Below are 22,326 nucleotides of genomic sequence, written 5' to 3' on the forward strand. Positions count from 1 at the left end.
ACGAGAGCAGAGAAGACTGGGAAGTGAGCAGTGAGTTGGCAAAAAGATGTCTGCTGTAGGATAGTGAATGGTTATGGCTGAATCAGCATTCCAGATATCAAGGAAAGAGAGAGATGTATTGCAGTAAGTAGGATAGGCAGCAATGGTGCTACAGTGTTTGTGTTACCTGAGCAAATGTACTGACACACAGGAGTTGGTACACCTTTCTGTAGTGTCACATTTAGGACTACATTCCTGGAGATGAAACCTATGTCTCAGCCGCAATTGGCTGTAACCAGGATTCTGCAATTGGCTGTAACCAGGAAAGGAGGTAATAGTAGAGAATTTGTGGGAAAGCAAGGTTTAAATGATCACTGTTACATGTGACAACATTACAACAGCCAGGAGGCTACTTAACGGTTTTGAGGCGCTCAAGAATGAAAGATCAGGGATAAATGTGGAGCCAATTGATATGAGAAGGACAAACATTCATCATAATCTTTCAAGTAGGCATGTTTTTTTGGCTGTTCAAAGCACTCCTTATAAATTCTACAACACTCCAGTGATAGCATATGAGATACATTTGGCAGGAGCATGAGTACTGTGAACAAACTTAAGATAGCAAGTAAACTTGTCTTTTAGTGTTTTAATAATAAAGCTTTAAGTACTTCATCTTGAGCTGCTTCAGAGTACGTGAAAATGCATAGCATTTGCTGAGAAACTGCTTATTTACAGTAAAATCTTTTTGTCATTTTTTTTTTTTAATTGCATCTGCAGCCACTAACTGACAAATGCTGCTACAGTTACTGAGATTACAAACTAGTTCAAGAAAGCCACTATTAAACTGCAGTAAAAGGCTCATGTGTTTTTGTGCTGATCTGGAAACGTATAAATTCAGTTGCCTCTAAATTCTCTAGCTACCTTAAAACTAAAGAACTGGATTTAGGTTCCCGGGTGCATAATTTTTGTAAGAAGTCAGCATTTGAAACTATGGGCCTAAAACAGTATCATTTTATTACTGAAAGTCAACAGATGCTAATTAGTTATAAATAACGTAATTAAAGGATAAACCAAAATTTCTGTTAGGAAGTTAATTTTGAATGATTTCACAAAATATTTTGAAAAGCTGCTATTCTTAATACTGACCCAGTGTTAAAATTGGAAAATGCATTCAGGAACATCGAAAAGAATTTTGTCAACTGAACAGTGGCAAGGAGTGAAGAGTTTCTGAAAAGTAATTTGCATCTTTGACTTCTGAAGACAGACTGTAGTTCATAGTTGGGTTTGGATCCTAAATCAGAATGACCTTGTGCAAGGCAGACATCCTAATCTTTGGTGTTCAGCATTTGTTTAGCGCTTTCAAAGCAGGTATTCCAGGGAGACCAATATAAGCATATAGTTTGTATGTTTAATTTTGAAAACCCATCCAATTTTTGTTTGAATTGCAAATCAAATAATGACGTAAAAGTTGCAAAATGCATTGTGGTTGGAACTGTCACAGAATTACATAATGGCCCAGGTTGGAAAGGACCTCAAGGATCATGAATCTCCAACCCCCCTGCCACAGGTAGGGCCATCAACCTCCCGATTTAATACCAGAGCAGGTTGCCCAGGGCCCCATCCGTCCTAGCCTTCGTGGGGATCTAGGGAAGGGGCATTCACAACCAATTTCTTTTCTGTTGGGTGATCCACCCATCAAATCCACATCCCTCCAATTTGGAGATAAGGATGTGGTGGGGGACCATGTCAAAGGCCTTGCTCAAGTCCAGGTAAATGACATCGGTCGCCTTTCCCTTACCCACCAATGCCATCACTCCGTCATAGAAGGCCACCAGACTGGTTAGGCATGACCTTCCCCTGGTGACTCCATGCTGGCTGTCTCCGATCACACGCTCATTCCTCATGTGATTAAGTGTGTCATCCAGGAGGATCTGCTCCCAGAACCCTGGGATGCACGCCGTCCAGCCCCGTAGACTTGTACACATTCAGTACCATGAGGCAGTCTCAGACTTGCTCTGCCCTTGGAGTAGGAGAGGGGGATTTACCACCCCAGTCCCCACCTAGAGGTTTAGGGATGCAGAACTTGAGGATGTGAGAGGGATGTGAGAATCCTGGCCACCAGTGAAGAGCGAGGCAAAGAACTCATTCAGTACGTCAGCCTTCTCTTCATCTGTTGAAGCCAGCTCTCCTTTTACATTTACCAGAGGAGGTACACTCGCTTTGACCTGTCTCTTCTGGACACTGTTCCTGTAGAATATCTTTCTACTGTTTTTCACCCACCATGTTTCTGTGGTAGCAACAAGGTCATAAATTTCCAAGTGCATCATGTTTTCCAGCTTGTCCTTCTTATTTCCCAGACTGTGTGCATTGGTAGAAAGGCACTTCAGCTGGGTTTTCCTTCTCACAGCCTTTACAGAGGATTTAGCTTCCCCTAGAACAGCGGCATCCCCCTGCCCTAGTCCATCCCTTTGTATTCCACACTTTTTGCTCATCAAGCTTGGTATGACCCCTTGAACGACGCACTCAACCCCAGCAGCCTTCATTTTGTCCCCTTCCACCTTCATACCTAGTTTAAAGACCTTTCAATGAGTGCTGCCAGTTCCTTGGCTAAGATCCTATTACTCCTTGGAGACAGGCTGATTCCATCTGCATTTGCCATGCCTGGTGCTGAGTAAATTGCCCTGTGGTCAAAAAAACCACAAAATTCCTGTGTTTGCACCAACTTCTAAGCCATTTATTTATGAGGTGGGTTTTTTGGATCCTCTCAGTATCCTTCCCTGCTGCTGGAGGTATAGAAGAAAACACACCTGCATGCCTGCCCCATCAACTACGCCTTCCCCTCTCCCCCCCCCCCCCCCCCAGTCCCCTGCAGTCTTTCTTGATAGTCCTTAGGGTTTTTTCAGCGACTTCATCACTGCAGCCTGAATATCAGTAAGGGGTAATAATCAGAAGGGTGAATCAGTCCAGGAGGTTTCCTAGAAATGTTCCTGACCCCTGCCCCAGGGAGGCAGCACACTTCCCTGTGGGTAAGGTCAGACTGACATATAGGGCCTTCTGTTCCTCTCAGCAGGGAGTCACATACAACAGCGACCCTTCTGTCCTGGGTGGAGGCTGTCTTGAGTTGTGGGGTTGACTGCTTCAGCCGAGGCAACCTCACATGTGGACCTCCCTCCACACCCCATTCACCTCTCCCTTGAGTTCCAGGGCCTCAAACCTATTGCGCAGAGGCACCTGGGGAGCTGAGGATGGTTGAGATGGGGAATGCCCACTTTGCTGAGCTGGTATCAGTTTCCACTTTTCCTCTCTCAAATTGCCTTGCTCTGCTTGGCATTGGCAGGGTCCACCACTGTCTGTTGAATATCACCCTGGTGCCTTTCTAGGAGAGTTACACTGCTTTTGCCACTGCCCAATCCCCCACCCCCCCACCAGTTCTTCACTGTTGTTGTTAGGGGGAGGAGAGGACAGGAGGCTCGCTGCAGCACCGTCTGCCCTCTGGCTCCCCTCTACCACCTGTTTGCAGGGTGGCAGGGGGTGACGTGCTCCACGTGGAGCCTCAGCTGTGTGCTAGGTTGTTTGGGGTGATAGGGACTGGCACCACCAATGGACCTCCCTCTCACATTCCTTTATGGTCCTCAGCCACTCCACCTCCTCCTCCAGGATGACCACAAGGCTGAGTAAGTTATTTCGCTGGTCACGTCTTATACAAGTGCTGCCTTCATTGCCTGGCACTGCAGAGGCCATCTCTGGCACTCATCACAGCCAGTGACCTGCACGCTAGTGTCTTGTGTTTGGGCCTCAGTCTGGGTCTCCACGTTCTTCTTGGCTGCAGTCTTCCTTTTGCGTGAACATGAGACCTCTGTCTGGGTCTCCGCAGCTTGTGTGGTGGTAGCCTTCTGCCGGGGTGCTGGCATGGCAAACCAGCAGGCTCACTAACACCACTAGACGGCCTTAATGGGGTGACTGATCAGTCCCGCCCCGCTGCCAATAGTGCTGGCTCTGCCCTCGCCCCATTTGCCGTGTCGTTAGCAGGAGACCCCGCACTTATCACTCACTTCTCAGGGATAACAGCAATCTCTGGTAGTCCCGTGGACGGTGGCTTACGGGTTTCTCCTCGTTAAAACAGCCCACGTGATTCTCACACCCTGACTCCTCTCCGTCCCGGAGGCTTTTTGCAGGCAGGGGACGTGAATGCAGAGCCGTTGCCCCGGCAACGCCCACGCCACGTCAGCCGCTCTCGCGAGAGCTGCCCGTCTGCTCTGTTGTCTCGGGGATGAGGGAACCGACCGAAACCCCCTGTACCGCCCAGTCAGTCGCTGCGGTTCTGGCTGGGACGGCTCCGAAGCTGCTAACCTTGGCGATCAAACTGCCTATTGTTGAAAAACCGTCCTTGTTTTTTCATTCTAGTGGTTAAAAATCTGGGTACAGGGGGAGTTTTTTATTTCACTTATGCACTCTCATCTGCTGCTATGAATTGACATAGTCTCAGTTCCTTGTTTGCAAAATAGAAGTATGTGGAAGGCAGTAGAATGCTTGATATGTTTGTTTGATAAGTTAACAGCTGAAGATGTCTGTATTCTGTTTTGAAATCTTGTTGGTATTGATGAACTTCATCTATACTCTAGCGTTTAATCCGTGTGGAAGTCTGTAAGAACAAAGTAATAGAAAGGCTGAGGTTGACATGACCTCCAGGTCCATCTGTTCCCACCACTTGTTAGGTAGGGATGCACAGAGCAGGATAGTCAAGATCATGTCTAGGTGGCCTCTGAAGATCTCCAAGGAGAGTCCACAGCTCCTCTGATCAGCCTGTGCCAGTGCTCTGGCACCCTGTATTTTTATACTGTGGGTAGGGAAAGTAACTGACATTTTTAATAGTGTATTTTGGATAAAATAATATGAAAAAGAAACCAAACTGTAAAATCCAACCTCTCCTACTATGAATGTTATTACACTAAAAAAAGCAACAGAATGGCTGGAAAATGTTAGCATGAAACAATTGCTTCCTGCTGACCCAAATTTTTCCTTCAAAGACTGGGTAGCTGTTACATTTCAAAGGAATACTGCTCTAGTCTTCTGGTCAGAGGGAGCAGAACACTTCTATTCTGGTGAAAACTAGTAACGAGTTAACATGACTTTCCTGGCAGACCTTGTGGTTGACTTTAAACTTTGCATTAATTCAGAGGTATCTGAGATACATTTAGATTTTTTCCCTTGAAAGAGACTAGATTTTCAAGGATTTTTTTTCTCCTACTTGTATGTTATGAAGAGTACAAATGCACAAAATTATTTTTGAAGTTGTTTACTTTTATTTAAAGAATTACTGAACTGGACTCCCAAGATTTTATGCAGAAGTTAGATAACTATTAAAAAAAAATAATTGTGATGAGCAGTAAGTAGGATTTCTTTCTTTATTTCCAAGACTGATGGTTTAAGGCAGATACTTAGTATGAAATTACTGTGTCAGAGTTGGAATTATATTTCCATTTTTCTTTCCAATCAAGAGAAGTTTTAACTAGTGCAGCATGTGTAGTTACTGTGCAAAGTATGCTGGTATTTTATAGAAAGTTGTATTTTATCCATCAAATATTAATTAGTACTACTAAATAGTAAAAACCTTAGTGTTTAATTCCTTGGCTTTTTGATTGCAGAACATGAAGTACTCTCGTCTTACAAGCATGTAAAATTTACATTTTCTACTTAAAAACATAACATTCATGGTTCTGATTGATATTCAGAGTACTGAAAAGAATATTTTGTTCTCAGTTTTTTTCTTCTTGTCTGCTACTCATCCGCTAGTACTTGAAGCAGTGCCTTTGAAAGTAAAATGATTTAGGGAGAACCGCCTGGCCTGTATTGGGCAAAAACAATCATGTAGCTTTCAAAATGCCTTTATCACTATTTAAGTAATAGGAATTTTGACCTGGAAAACTGAGGATTTGACCTTTTAATAAATGGACGGTTGCACCTGCAGTTATAATAGTGGTTTAGAACGTTATGTGCCGCTGGCTTCAGTGAGCTGTCTTTGCTTAAGCAACTTTGATTTATAAAGCCATCCAGAGAAGGCAACCGCCTTGTAGTTTCCCATCTTTTACTGATTAATAACAAAACATGGTGGTGCTTTCTGGAGGTTTTTTCCCACCCCAGTGAGAAGTAGTAAATGATGAATTACTGAAAACCAGAGGGAACAGTAGAGTTGTATTTACCTACTTGAAAAGGTCTTTTGTATTTGAAGTACTCACTTAGAATCCTGCAGTATATAAGGTTTGTTTCCCTGTTAGCGTCTGAGAAACTTATACTTCTTAAAGCTGACACCGTTTAAATATTAACAGGAAAAAATATTAAAATAAATATTAACAGGAAAAAAAGAAACAGATTTTGTGGCACTTCTGTTTGTTCACCAACAGTTTCATTTTTCAGGACAAAATGTAGCATAATTCTTTTTATCTGGACCCTACCACCTGAATTGCATAAATCATACAAAAAATTATCAGTCAGCTTAAAAACTTTTTGGTTTATTGTCTAATGAGACTCTACTGCTCTGTCTTTCTGCTAGCTTTTGAGCATGCTGTTGGATTTTGATAGAAAGTGGGCTGAGTTTGGGAGCTGTCCCAAAGTCTGTGTCTGCCTGATTCATGGACCGTTGCATTGTCTTGTTTTCTGCTTCCACTGTCATTTTAGGGTCTGTCTTGTACCAAAGATCATAAAGTCTGAATGCAGTAATTACTGACTGTAACGTTCATCCAAATAACTATACCATTATGAACAAAACTTGGTACCTCTTGATAAAGTATGTAGCTGATAGGGATATTCAGCTATGGAACAAACTTGAAGAAGAAAGAAATGGGTCTAAATCAAGAGTCTGTAGTTTCCATACAGTTTTCTAGTAAGACTGAAATCTGCTAAGCGACCTCTTCGTTTATATTACTGCTGTGATTCAATCTGTATTTCAAAAATTAGTGTAATAATTGCATTTTGGACATATGGAATAATATCAAATTTTTCTTGTTAATTGCTATAACGGTTCTGTCAATTTTAAACATGGAAGAGTCTGTGCGCTTAGTTTGTGTATGCTGTTGACCTCCTGTGGTTTTGTTTTCAGCTACTGTATCCAAGACATGTTGATGTGTTGCTCATATTGCTATGACTCATCCAAGTAGCATGAAAAACTCATAGCTGACAGTAAACATACCAAAAAAAAAAATACCCCTCACTGTAAGTTAGTCACTGTTTGGCCTAGAGTATTGTTTCATGCTAGTATTAAATCATCTGTTCAGAGATGTTTTCTGCTATTCCCATTAACTTACCATTATATCAAAAACTTTAAATTTTAGCTGTAGGCAGTTCTAACATGCAAAATACAGATTGTGTGTATGTGTATATTTATATATATGTAAATTTAAAAAACATGAAGTGTATTTGATTAATCCTAGGAATTTAAATGGTAGGGTAATTTTTGCCATTTTAGTGAACTATAACATTGTCAAAGTAAAAGAAGATGTTTAGTGTTCTGATAATGCTTGTGCCTACACACTTATACTAACTGTTAAGCATTACAGTAAGGAATATATCATAGAATGGTTTGGGTTGGAAGGGACCTTTTAAGGTTATCTAGTTCCAACCCCTGCTATAGGCAGGGACACCTCCCTCTAGACCAGGTTGCTCAGGGCCCTATCCAGCCTTGAATGCTTCCAGGGAGGGGGCATGCACAGCCTCACTAGGCAACCTGTTCCACTGCTTCACCATCTTCATAGTAAAGAATGTCTTCCTAATATCTAGTCTAGATCTACCCTCTTCCAGTTTAAAGCCATTTCCTCTTATCCTGTTGCTACATGCCCTTATAGAAAGTCCCTCCCCAGCTTTCCTGTAGGCCCACTTCAGGTACTGGAAAGCTGCTATAACGACCCCCCAGAGCCTTCTCCAGGCTGAAGAGCCCCAGCTCTCTCAGCCTGTCTTTGTATGGGAGGTGCTCCTCCCTCAAGCCCTCTGATCATCTTTGTGGCCCTCCGCTGGACCTGCTCCTACACCTCAATGCCCTTCTTGTGTTGAGGGCTCCAGAACTGAACACAGTACTCCAGGTAGCATCTTACAAGAGCAGAGTAGAGGGGCAGAATTAAACTCCCTTGTCCTGTTGGTTGTGCTTCTCTTGGTCAACCCATGGCCTGCATTGCAGACTTGTCTGTCAGGAATTGAGCCAACTACAAAAATTACTGCATTAGGTCCAGATTCATTGATCTGCGTAATGTTATTTGAAAGTGAAATGGAGAGGAAGTAGAAAGATTTTGCCTTAAATATATTTCAGAACAGTCTTTTATAACCAAGCAAATACCCAAAGCATTCAGACCAGCTGAACAGTATCTTATTTACAAGCAGCCTCTCTAACTTTCTTCCTTTTTAAATATATATCAATCCAGCTTTACTTTATAAGTGTTTGGGTTTTTTTTCTTAGGTAAATTGACTTAATGTATTTTCTATCTCCTGTATGTATTTTGCTGCTCCACTTAGATCAGTATGTCTGGTCTTGAAATGTAGAACCAAAAATTTTGTTCCTTATGCAGTGTAAGAGCAGCCTGCGAAGTAGAAAAAAAAAAGTCTCTTAGTCTCAAACATGATATATGCCTATTGCATAGAAAACACTCTTAATAGGACTACCTTATGTTTAAAATTAACATATCCTATTGTTTAGGTTATATGCTACTGTAACTCATAAATCTTACCTTACTTTTGAAATAGCTACCATGCTCCATATTTGATACTCTGACATTTCTGGAGTGTTTGTATTTCTCTACTGGATTCTTCACAGTTCTCCTGTGACTCTTAATGTGTGGTTGTTGATTGTTATGATACTGTGTTCACTTAACTGAATTTTCTTATCCAATTTGTGCACTCCTTTTGAATCAGTGAAATATTTCGAATTCTGAACTTGCTGTCCATCTTTTATATTATTTTCTAGCTGGTAATCCTGTAAGAACATGATACTGTGCAAATTCTAAAGAGATCCAATATTTAAGTAATGGTGGCCCCTTGGAGTGAGAATAACTAACTAGTAGCTAGTCTTGTGCTTCCATTTTTCTTAGCTAGTTTTAACTATTATTCTCTTGTGAGGGGTTTTTCACATCCATGCACATACTTCACATACTGATAACAATTATCATATTCAGAAATTCGTATAGCAGTTAAACTTTTCTGAAGTTACAAAGTATCATCAGTTTTCACGATTGAGTTTCAAACTAAGATCAAATTGTTGAAAAACTTGGTACCAAGGAGCTAATAGCCACACTGTGTGTGTTTGACAGAGAGCAGTTATATTGCACTAGCTCTAGACTAGTCTTGAGAATTGAGAACTGAGTGCATAGTGGCACTTCAGGATACGAGTTTCTCTGCTGCCTGCTGTTGTGCGCACATTAGTTGCAATGCTGTTTCTAGTTTATGGAAGAATATGAAAGAAAAAAATGAAATCTCATCCAGTAGTAAGGCTTGAGATTACCTGAAATGACAGTCCACTACCAGGGCCAACTGCTTTTTAAGTGAAATCTCTGCATTTGTAATTATAGTTCCCTTTGCACGTTAAACAGAACTGTGCCTCTGCAGGAGTGTATTTTGAGGTTGATCTGCAGAACCACTGAAATAAGCAGCTTGTACTTATGTCAGAATGTAGGGAAAAAGGTGCTGAAAATGGTCTGTTGTATGTTAAATTCAGTTTTCTCATTTGCTAGTGGGAAGAATTAGGGGAGAGGTCCAGATATATAATGACTGAGCCTGAATGACTGCTGATGAACTTGTCTGAAGTGAACAAGAAACTGTTTTTACTTGCTGTCTTCTCACAGTGTTCTGCTTACACTCTGCCAGCCAATTTTTACAGTTCATGAGATATCAATAGAAATGCTAAGACAGCAGTGGTGGCCTTAGGCAGTCCAGCAATATGGCATAAAAACAGATTGACAGTAGGATTTCACATATTGTCACAACCAGTTAAGGCATGCAATTGCCTAGTTTTATTATTTAAAATTTAGAGGTGGGGGAAGCTGGTTGTATTATAACTTTCCGTATACTTTATTGTTTCTGTTTATAGCCTCTGCTAAGAAAAGTGGAAAATCGGCAAGGTTACATTTTTCTTAGAGTATTGAATTGACCTCGATGAGCTCTATCTTTGGGCTACAATTCTGTCTCACTAACAGCTTTGGTTTTCAGCATAGTTGTTGTGCATTTTTCTCAGAATTAAAAAATATTTCTTAATACGTAATGTAGTCCTTGCAAGAATTTGTTCTTGTTGAGCATAAAATTAAAATATCTTCATTTTGAGTGACTGTTGTGCTAATAAAATTGAATTAATAATAAATAGGCAGCGTATGCTGTATTTTAATAATTCCTGTGGTATTCACTAGTTGCACAAACACTGACTTTCCTTACAGAGGAAAACTGTTAATACTTCTGTGACTAAGAATTCAATGAGTATCTCTTTCAGAAGAAAGGGACAAACTGCAGAACTGTTGCAGTCAGTTATTAGTCACTTGAGTTTTTGGAAGTCCTTTATTTCTAGTGATTTCACATTAGGCTGTAGAAGTGTTTTATTGTTTTAGGAATGGGCAGTAAATAAGATGTCTAGGAACTTCTTTGCTGCTCATATGAAGGAGAACAGTATCAGATCTTTTCGAATAAGATAATTTTTTTTTCTCAATGTGTTAAAGCATGACATGCACCTGATTTGCTCTTTCTGAGACTGGTTTTGGCCTTGAAAACTGCATTTATAAAAATTAAGCCTTATAACTGACAAATGAGCTTGAAGTGTTTAGAAGCTCCTACAGCTTATGTAGGAACTTATGTAGGTACATTTAACCTTTGCACTTATTTTAGATGTATCAAAAATTGCAAATCCTGAGGAATTTATGGCAGGTCAGGCTGAATATCTGTTGTGGGACACATTTTTAGCTTCTCCTTTTTAATGTGCCTGAGCTGCTGTAGACAATCTGTGTCTAGCTTTGCTTCAAAACTGTTGCCCTAGCTGTGTTTTTCAATGCAACTGTTTTACATTCTTTAGGCTTTCTAATCTCTGCTGAGGTTACCAGTTGCACAACAAGTACATGTCCTGCAGATAGCCTGAGAGCAGCTGGAGGAACAATCTGAAACATAGCATTTGAAAGTAAAGTTGAAAAATCTGTCAGTAGGCAAGTTATTCAGTTGTGCAAACATTTTTCTTCTGAGAGGAGTATGACTTCTGTATCTCATGTATATAGAAACAGCAAAAATAATCAAGGAAGTCTGATTTTTGGTATGCTTCCCCTTGTGATGAATGAAATTCCTTGCATTACTCGGGAAGTACTACCAAATATCTTATGTTTTATGTAGTCATTTTTTATAGAGTTGTAAGTAACATATGTTTTGTTTTGTTTTTTATTTTCAGCTTCTTTGTAATACTGGCCATGCTGAAGAAAAGCTAGGTTTTACATACGACAGGATCATAATATGGTAAGTTATACGGAAAACAGGGATGCTACAGAATACTTTGGTAAAACTGTGGTACTTTAATTGATTGAAGTGCAGTTAAATAAACTTTATTTGTATTTTTGACTCTGATATTTTATAACTCCAGTGTGTTTAAAATGTCATAACATGAATGTACACTTTATGAATATTTTATTGTGTAAAATCAGAAATAAACAATACACTTTCAGGCAAAGGGGAAAAAACATTAGCATGAATATTTGTTCTATATTTCCTCAAATGCGAAAATACCTTTAAATGTCTCAGTACTTACAGGAAGGACTTGTATAAAAAATCTTTTCTTAAGGAATTTGGAGCGTACATACTCTTCATGTTGGTGTCAGATTGAAAGGTGAACATTTTATGTATGTGCATATGCTTTGCAGTGCTGCTCAATTTGCTACTAAGATAGTGTGTGTATACTTTCAAGTGGAATTTTCCTATATTCTGTATCATTTTCTAACACTTAAAAGTAACTACATGCCTATTTCGAGAACTTCTGTGAATTTGTGTAAGCATTGGCAAATTGTCACTGAGGTTCAGCGTTGATGGTATAAAAGAAACAAGATCCAGTATTTTATGACTTTGTGTTCTTTCAAATATAGTCTCCTAATTTAGGAGAGCAATTTTAGAAAAGCTAATCAATCTTTCAGTAAAATCTAAGTAAAAATTAAGTAAAATTAGTGTGATTTGTCTGCAGATGCTGTAGGTACTTTTGTTAAATAGAACTGACTTTCTCTGGTTAAGATGAATGTTATTTTAAATGCTCATATTTCTGTGGATGCATATTTAGCTGTTTAAAACTTTAGTACTTAATAATCTCCTCATATCTGTTATCTGCTGTAGTGTTCTGCATTGATACAAAACATCGCTGGAGGGCATAGCTTCAAAATTAAAAATTTACCACACATTTTTAAATACAGCTCTGGAATGGTTACGCAAATACTGTTTGTTTTTATAGGAAAAAAACTCTCAAAGGTCTGCTAATCCCGATACAATTGGATAAAAATACTTTGTTCTCAGTAAACAGAGGGAAGAAAAATAGCTGTAAATGCTGAACTTTCTTTTGAGTGTAGGATGTAACCTTGAGCTAGGCTAAATACATATATTGCTTTGGAAATAATTTAAGTTTGTAACTTGCTCTGCAGACGTTCTTAATTTTGCCTTGGATTTTCATACGCTAATCTTCTAGTAGAGAACAAATTCATTTTCACTGCAAGGAGTTAATTGGATATAAGTAATGCTGTATGAGCTTCTGCATTTGTGGAGTATAAATGGTTAACTTTAAAACTGTAGAGAATTAGAAACTGTAAGAGAATTAAAGATTTCAAGAAAAATCATGCATTTCCCATAAAATTTTAGGTTTTGGTGCTATTAATCCTGACAGAACTTTTAACGTTTAAAATTAAGGACAGTTGCAGTGTGGACAGTAATCTGCAGCAACTACAGTTATTCTTGAGTTAGAAGATCTGATTTTTAGAACTCATTCTTTTTAGTTGGTCTAAGTACATTGTAGTTCTTTCCTGCAAGAAGATGGAGAGAATAGTGACATGTTTTATTGTCATTCTCAGTGTAGACTTGCTGGTTTCCAGAGCATCAGGCCGTTGGTAGCTTAGCAGAGATCTTGAGCCATGAAGAGCATGGAACACTGGTAGGCCTCAAATTTCTGAGGTCTTTAACATACCAACAGGCTTTGGCCATTTGAAGTTCATAATATTTACAGTTATCTGATGGATTCAGAAACCTGTCAAAACCATAACTTGTTTTTACTGTAGAGAGTGGGGATGAGGCAGTTTAGGAAATAAGTCTTAGAATGAAGCTGTGGTAGGCAGCGAATATGCTTTCTACTTTTGTCCTCTGTTAGTCCTTCCATACTTTTTGTCAGCATTAAAGTTTATTTATCTTAATGCTATCTTAATAAGTTTTTAATTTCTCTAGTGACACTTAAAATACTGGAGCAAGTAGAATGCTGTTAAGTCTTTATTCCTTATACCATCATAATATCTCTTTAGCTTTTAGTCAGATATGTGCATAGTGTGCAGATCGGAATCGCTTAGTTGATCCAGTGGCTGCTTCAAAATCCTTTGCATTATCTCAAATTTAACAATCTTGAACTTTCATAATCTTGTTAGTTTTAGATACAGGTAATTGTTAAATTGCCTTGAAAATTCTTATAGCCTTACTCTGTTCTATTTAACATAATGCTATCTGTAATTTTCTCATAGTGTTTTTCCAAAATGTGAATTGTGTATTAAATCCTGTTTTTCAAAGGAGATTGTGAATCAGCATAAAATTTGTCAGGACAGAAATCTTCCACTCATTCATCTTAGATTTTTGTATTCATTCTGTTGATTTATGCGACCAGTTTTCATCACCCTAAAATGTCTGTGTATCCCTTTCTTCAGTCTTCAGCAACTTCTTGTATTGAAGTTGGATTTGCTAACTTAGGGAAGTGTTTCCTTTTTAATATACTGTTGTAGCAACTCCTTTCAAGTATTTCAAAAGATTACCAGAAGTCATTTTGCATAAACTGTATTTTTTTCCTCATGTGGTTAGTTAGTTTTCTTTCAAGAATATCTGATGGTTGCCTGGATGCACTATGGAATCCTTTCTGTAGACAAATTTATTACCTTTTCTCTCTTGTGATTGCTACTGTTCTATAATAGAATGCTAACAAACATATGAAGATACTTCATGTAAATGTTCTTTTCAAACACTTCACATTGGCCCATCAAACTTCTTATGTAGTAGTTCCTGATTTCTTTCAGCTCTTCTACTGTTTTCATTTCTTATTCCAACATTTAGTATAATAAAAAAGGCAATAGAATAGAAATTTCATTGCAGAGCAGTGACTTAATATGAAGAAGGCATGTTTCTCGAAGACTTCTGTCCATCTCATTTGCTTCGTTCTTTCTCCTCTTCTGGTTCTCCAGTAGATCTGATTCATTTTTTAAATTTTCTACATGAGAACCCACAGAAATGTTCATATACACATGCATATATGTTTGTGTTATTAACACTCTTCCCCTCCCCAGTTTTCTTTTTCTTTTTTTCTTCTGTGATTATTGGCTTTAAAAAGTCAGATTTGTGTTTTTTGCCTAACATGTTTTCTCAGGTTTCGTGGTTTGATCATTGATCAGCCAATGCCTTAGTTTCTTTACTTTGTTTTCAATTGAAAGGTTTTGGTTTGGCCTTGTAGTTTTGTTGTAATTGCTTTTATTGGAGCTTGATGAATTTTTAAAGCCTGTAATTTAGGACTTTGTCAGCTAGCTGTAGAGTGGCTTGGATTGGAAGGAACCTTAAAGATCATCTAGTTCCAACCGCCAGCCATGAGCAGGGTTGCCTCCCACTAGATCATGCGGACTGGGTCACCGTCCTACTTGGCCTTGAATGTCTGCAGTCATCGGGCATCCACAACTTCTTCGGTGTCTCACCACCCTCTGAGTAAAGAGTTCCCCCTTAAGATCTCACATAATCCTCCCTTCTTCTTGTATAAAGCTCCTCGTCCTGTCACTACCAGTAAAGAATTGGTCTTCTTCCTGTTTATAAGCTCCCTTTGCCAGGATGAAAACAGCTAGCTCCCATCATCTTTCTTTGTAGCTGAGGTATTCCAGCCCTCTGGTCACCTTTGTGGCCTTCCTCTGGACCCAATCCAATGGCTTCATATCTTTTGTGATCTGAGCCCCGCCTTAATCTGAGCTCAGTTCTCCACATGGGCCTTGTGTGGGCAGAACAGATGGAGGGGCAGTCACCTCCCTTTCCCTGTTGGCTACTTCTCTTTTGATGCAGCCCAGGATACGGTTGACCTTCTGGGCTGAAAATGTCCACTGCTGGCTCATATCACGCCCACCAGGAATCCAGAGTCCTCTGCAGGGCTGCACTCAATGAGTGCAATGCCCTAGTCTGTACATATATCTGGGATTGACCCACCCAAGTGTGCTTGGCCTTCTTGAACCTATTAGGTTCGTGTGAGCCCACATGTCAAGGTCATCCAGATCACTTTGGATGACATCCCTTCCTTTTATATTAACTGTACCACTCTGTTTGTTGTCATTTGTAAATTTGCCGAGATGGCACTTGATTTCCCCCATGTATGTTCTTCATCAAGATGTTAAAGTGTGCTAGTCCCAAGACAGACCCCTAGAGAAGACCACTTGTAGTTGGCATCCACCTGGACGTCGAGCCAGTGATGACAACCCTCTGACTGTGACCATCCAAGCAATTCTTATTCTCTTAATAGACCACTCTTTAAATCCATGTCTCTCTATCTTAGTAATGAGGATGTGATGGTGGACCATATACAAAGGACCATATCTTCCTTTGTCCCCTAATGCAGTCATTGTGATAGGTCACCAAATTGATTGGTCAGGCATGATCTACCCTTAATGAAGCTGTGCTGGCTCTCTCAGATCACCTCATTTTGCATTTCTTTCAGGCAGTCTGCATTTTCCATGCTTTGTCACTTTTTAAATAACAGTATGCCTCTTCTGCTTTTAGGTAACTTCATAGTGTTGTCCTTCACAGTGGTTTCACTGTTGGTATCAACTAATTCTTGTCTACAAATTAACGTTGTCTTCTCTTGTGAGTTGTAGAACAAGCTGTCAAAGCATTATTGCTTTAAAAAACTTTAGAGAAAGTTTTTGTTTTGTTCTGTTCAAGGAATGTTTTCCTCTCAAATATAAAAGTAAATGTACTTTTCTTGGGATAAAAATCCTTAAACAGTATTTGGCTGTCTTAAGAAACATCGTGGGTGGCAACAACTTTGTTTTCTTGAGAAATGCATACTTTCTGTATTAGAAGTAAGCTCTGGAATGTCCTAAACTGAAAAATCCAAACCAATTCTAAATAGCAAAGTAAAAGTCCAAATAGAAAAGTATCATTTAAAAGAAGTGAGTTGTATGAGCTTCTCTCTGATTTACATCTCTATAAATCTGCAATACTAGAAACCAAGGATGACTCATGTCCTAAGAAATATGTATTATCTGCTTAAGACAGCTGAAGACTTGCTTATTCTTCTTTTTGTCTGCTTTGCCTGAGTGACTCTGGGAATATCTCCTAGTTCTGCTTTCGTATAGGAAGGATCTTTCCTAACATCATAATATTTAAAATCTGTTTCTTATTTTCTACATGGCTCTACATAAGCTCTAATGAGCTTAAAGTAAGCAAAGACAATTAGTAGCACTCAACTTCTATGTGAAAAATCATATTTGATTTTACAGTAATTATGGTCTTCCTGAAATAATTCCCTGCTGGATATAGAAAGTAATAATCAGTTTGTCTTTATTTCCATGTGGTGTGTCAGCCTTTCTATACATATTTCATTGAGTAGATTACTGTTAAAATGACTTCTACATGGACTGACTAATTGATCTCCAGAAAGATCCAGAAGATCTTGGCCTCAAAATAGTTGATTATAGTGCAGGACCATTTTAGAAAAAGAAATGTTGAAATGCTTACAAATCTATGCTTTGAAATATGTATTTTTCATTTAATTTCTTATTTCACACAAACATTTTGTATCTTCAGAGAGAAATGCTTATTAATTAGTTAAGACACAAATTTGTCTCAGTTGAGTGTCAAGATGTTGTTTTGAGGATCCATGTTTAGGAGTTAACATTGTAGAGAGGAGAAAATCCTGCCTACCTGTGTATCTTTCTGGAAATTTTAACTGATCTAGAACACTTTTTCAGGATTATTCTTGTATTCATCTGCTTTGATAAATAACATGTCGTATACAGTGATATAGTGATATGTTACTTCAGGGATGCACAGACTGATTTTAAAAGTAAATCATTGTTCAGATTAATATATTATATCAATATTGGTATCAATATATTGTCTTAATCTTCTGGCAAGATAATGGTTTGACTTCTAGATTGTACAATATTTCAAAGACGGAAAACTAATTGAGAGTATTTCTCTTTAAAAATCACATTTTATTTTAAAGGAGTAGATAGTACCTACATGTCAGGTGGTAAAATCTACCAACTACTATGTAACTATATAATTATCATACAACTATATAACTATACCAACTACTCTATAACATATACTGTATGTTTGCTGTCTTTGTTTCCTTTGTTGTAGCTTGCGGTTAGCTTTACTAAATGAAGCAAAAGAGGTGCGAGCAGCAGGATTGCGAGCCCTTCGCTATCTCATTCGAGACTCTAGTATTCTCCAGAAGGTGCTAAAGTTGAAAGTGGATTACCTGATTGCCCGGTAATTTTCCCTTCTTGTTGTAAATAGAAATTTTTTGAAATTTTATATTACATGTTTTTCATGGTTGAGACAGGTGAGAATAGGTTTAATATCTTCTTACGTTTTTTATATGTAGTATTACAAGTCTATTTAATTCAGGGTGGATAATGTCCAACTCTTAAGAGGAGGACAGTGGTCATAGCTTCTAATGCAGAGGCAGTGCTGTTCTAATATTTGATACACATGAATAATGTAAAAAATTAATAAAGATGTGATTGAATCACAAATGCTATTAATCAGAAATAAACATGTGATATTATTAGTAGGTTGAAACCTTTGTAATTTTCATGTCTTCAGTTGTTTTGCATAGAATGATAGAATGGCCTGGGTTGAAAAGGATCCAAAGGTCGTCTACTTTCAACCCCTCTGCTACGTGCAGGGTTGCCAGTCTCTAGACCAGGCTGTGCAGAGCCACATCCAGCCTGGCCTTGAATGCCTCCAGGAATGGGGCATCCACAGCCTCCTTGGGCAACCTGTTCCAGAGCATCACCACCGTCTGAGTGAAAAACTTCCTCCTAATGTCTAACCTAAACCTCCCCTGTCTCAGTTTTAAACCATTCCACATTGTCTCATCAGTATCAGCGTATGCAAACAGCTGTTCCCTCTCCAGTTTGTATCTCTTTCAAGAACTGGAAAGCCACAATGAGGTCTCCCCAGAGCCTACTCTTGTCCAAGCTAAATAAGCCCAATTCCCTCAACCTTTCCTCATAGGAGAGGTTCTCCAGCCCTCTGATCATTTTAGTGGCTCTCCTCTGCTCCAAGAGCTCTGTGTCTTTCTTGTACTGGGGGCCCAGACGTGGATGCAGTACTGCAGATGGGGCCTCAGAAGAGCTGAGTAGGGCGGGGACAATCATCTGCCTCTCCCTCCTGGCCGCCCCTCTTTTAATGCAGCCCAGAACACAGTCGGCCTTCTGGGCTGCAAGCAAACACTGCTGACTCATGTCCAGCTTCTCATCTGCCAGGACCCCCAAGTCCTTTTCCACAGGGCTGCTCTCAAGGAGATCTTCCCCCAGTTTACATAAATACCTGGGATTGCCCCAACCCAAGTGCAGCAGTCTGCACTTTACCTTGTTGAGCCTCATTAGGTTTTCATGGGCCAACTTCTCCAGCCTGTCCAGGTCCCTCTGAATGGCCTCCCTTCCTTCCAGTGTATCAACTGCACTGCTTAGCTTGGTGTTATCTGCAAAGTTGCTCAGGGTGCACTTGATGCCATTGTCTATGTCACTGATGAAGATGTTAAAGAGCACCAGTCCCAAAACAGACCCATGAGGGACACCACTTGTGACTGGCTTCCATCCTGGCACATATCTATTGATTACAACAGTTCAGTGTCCAGCCAAACAATTCCTAATCCATCAAACAGTCCATCCTTCAAATCCCTACCTCTCCATCTTTAGAGAGAAGGATGTGGTGAGGGACCATTCCAAACGTTTTGCAGAAGTCCAGGTAGATGACATCTGTTGCCGTTCCCCCATCCACTGATCTTTCACATCCTTGCCAACTTCAGGTCCAACTGTGCCTTAACTTTCTTAGTCATATCTCTACACATGCACAGAGCAGTCCTGTATTCTTCCCAGGCTACACAACCCTGCTTCCACTTCCTCAATATTTCCCTCTTTTCCCGCAGTTTAAGCTTCAGGTCTTTGCAGAGCTATGTCTGTTGCCCTCCTCTGCTTGGGTACTCCTTCTGGGGGATGGAGAGCCATTGAGCTCTTGAAAGGATGTCCCTAAAGAGATGCGAGCTCTGTTCTCTGTACCCATGCCCTTATAGACAGTTTCCCAGGGGATCCCACTCAGCAGTTCCTTGTACAGCCAGAATTTTGCTCTCCTGAAGCACAGGGTCCTAGCTCTGCTTTTTGCTAGGCCCACATTCTTTCAGATCACAAAATCCAACAGGGCATGGTCACTGCAGCCCAGGCTGTCTCCAGTCTTAACCTTTTTAATGTCCTCCTCTGCATTAGTGAGTACCAGGTCCAGTAAGGATTCACCTTGGGTTGTTCCATCTAATACCTGGACTATGAAATTACCCTCAACAGACTTGAGGAATCTCTTGAATTGTTTGCCAGTTACCCTAGTAGATATCTGAGTGGTTGAAATCCCCCATCAGGACAAGAGCCTGTGAGCACAACGCCTCCTGCAGCTGAGGCAAGAAGACCTCATCCACAGGCTCCCTCTGATGAGGTGGCCTGTAGCAGACCTCAGCCACTAGATGCCCTTTACTGGGCCAATCCTTGAGTTTAATCCACAAGCTCTCAGCCTTATCGTGCCTGTTTCTCAGGCACAGCTCTTTGCAATCTGTCCACTTGCTAACATAGAGGGCAACTCTACCCCCCTCCTACTCCGTCTATCCCTTCTGAAAAGCCTATAGTCCTCAATCAGAGTATTCCAATCATGGGATTCATCCCCCCATGTTTCTGTGATAGCAATTAGGTCATACTTTCCCAATTGTGCCACAGTTTCTAACTCCTCCCGTTTATTTCCCATGTTTCGTGTATTGGTATAGATGCACTTCAGCTTAGCTATTGGCCTTGTCAGATTTATTCCAGTTCTTTGTATTATCATTTCCATAGTGCTTTAGAGGCCCAGTACAAAGTCAGGACAAAAAAAGTAGTTCAAACCTGAGAATTTGTAGTGGAAGTAAAACTTATGACACCACAGTGATACTAAAGAGCAAACTAACAATGAGATGATAAGGCCAGCATGGTGACTAGATGAATTTACTGTTACTTCTATTGCTTCCTTCATTAAAATTTCCAAGTTTGTTACGATGATACGAATGTGTGCATGTTTCTGGATTGATGCGCACACACATGCTTGGTTTTAGTGTGCTGTTAAATTCTGATGGTCAAAGGCACTTTTCTGATCTGAAAGCACTCAGAACATGTTGATTTAAAATAGTGCAAATGCTCTTCTTTAGTCTCATTTGAAAAGACAGATGCAGCTAGCACTAAATTGTTCCTGAAGTTGTTATGCCTTGTCATTTGAAAGTATTCTAGTCATTTACTTACAATAAAAACAACTGAAAATTACATAAACTGAACGTAGTCTGCAAACTATGAGTATGCTTGCTTAAAGGGATTGTTTTTAAACAATTATTCATAATAAGCTTTCTTCTGTTTATTTAGTTGCGTGAATACTCACACAATATGATAACTGTTAAGGTGAAAGTTAGTGCTATAAAAAAACCCCACAATTAAGCATGCTTTTGTTTTTTGATATTTTAGGTGCATTGACATACAGCAGAGTAATGAAGTAGAAAGAACACAAGCACTTCGCTTAGTCCGAAAGGTAAAAATTTAACTGCAAATAGTCTTACTGCATCTGTCAGTCGGCTATGCTGACTCGGGAATTTCTCTATAAGCAATTTTTCTTTATACACTCTTATGAGGAAAAAGACTGACTTTGATGTTAATCTTTTTGACTGAGAATCTTGAGCAGGCTAGAAAATTCCTGCTGGTTTTTCATTGATGGAGATAAAACTGAACACAATTATTTACCTTATTTTTGATACCAAAATTCCTGTGTTAAGAGTAGTATCAGGTAAAACTTCAATGCATCCTTTCACTTATCCTTTTCATAAAGGAGAAGAATAAAATAGAAAGTGTTTTTGATATCTATAAAAAGCATTTCTTGATAAACTTGTTTTAGAAAGTTTGCAGGTTAAGTAGTAAAATAAAAAATAACAACTTCAAACTTTGTAAACTTTGGAGATTTTTTGTTGCTTTTTTGAAGAGTTGGCATGTTAATAGTGTATTTCAGTTATGCTCTATGAGGATGTTTTGTGCTGAGAGCTTTGTAACTTAACAGTGTCTATAAGGGTAAAAATAAGTTGCTTCAGAAAGCGTGTTAGCATTTAGTAGATATTATATACCCATTCTATTGCTAATTATTATTTTATGCTGTTCTAAAAATGAAAGGCTGTGTGGGTGGGGAAGAGTTTGTATTTTCTTTAGTGTGTTAATTTAAGGTTTCCTGTTTTGTGGGTAGTAATGTTATGTATGACAAGAAGTTTCTCAAATGTGTCTTAAAAATTAACTTGTTATAGTGTTAAAATGTATTTCTTCTCACTTTAGCATTGCAAATAAAGAAAAACAATCCCCTTTGGCAAACAAATATCTTAGACATCTCGCAGAACTGTAAGAATGAACTTAGGACAAAACAATTTTGGAAAAGACCCAATTTTTTAAAATCTTTTTTATTTTTGGAAAGAAAAGAATGTGAGAGAAAATCTTCACAAGTTGGCTTGAAAATTTTTGTAGATATTTGGTGGCTATTGAGCATTTTTTCACATTGCATATTTTTCATTAGTAGAAAATATGATATGATTGGGTGGACTTTAAGAAAATATGTTGTTCCCTTTTAAAGCAGTCAGACAACAACAAAAACCTATTTCTCCTTAGTAATATGTCTGCTTATCTTCAGTAATGCTCCTGTTCCATAGTACATAGGATATGTGTATTTAATTTTAGCAAACTGAAAATATGTAACTACATAGTTTTTTCAGCCTCAGTTAAAGCCTTGGGTTGGGAAGTCATTTGTTTAGTTTGATTGTTTTTGTCTTTAATGTGTGCATGCAGCCTTTCTCCTTAAAAGTGGTTTAAATTCTGCTTGTCT

General features: G+C 39.1%; 1 protein-coding gene across 1 annotated transcript in view; it reads left to right on the plus strand.

Moving 5' to 3' along the window:
- RICTOR (RPTOR independent companion of MTOR complex 2) overlaps window positions 1-22,326 on the plus strand; it is an 83,796-nt gene that overhangs the window by 20,845 nt on the left and 40,625 nt on the right. The window contains exons 4-6 of the mRNA XM_042825547.1: window positions 11,375-11,439; window positions 17,542-17,673; window positions 20,937-21,000. Coding sequence (XP_042681481.1) covers window positions 11,375-11,439; window positions 17,542-17,673; window positions 20,937-21,000 — 261 coding nt within the window. The remainder of the gene's footprint in view (window positions 1-11,374; window positions 11,440-17,541; window positions 17,674-20,936; window positions 21,001-22,326) is intronic.

The sequence above is a fragment of the Centrocercus urophasianus genome, unplaced genomic scaffold (genome assembly GCF_019232065.1).
Source record: "Centrocercus urophasianus isolate 14NV4802_14NV808 unplaced genomic scaffold, USGS_Curo_1.0 seq_25, whole genome shotgun sequence".
NCBI lineage: Eukaryota > Metazoa > Chordata > Aves > Galliformes > Phasianidae > Centrocercus > Centrocercus urophasianus.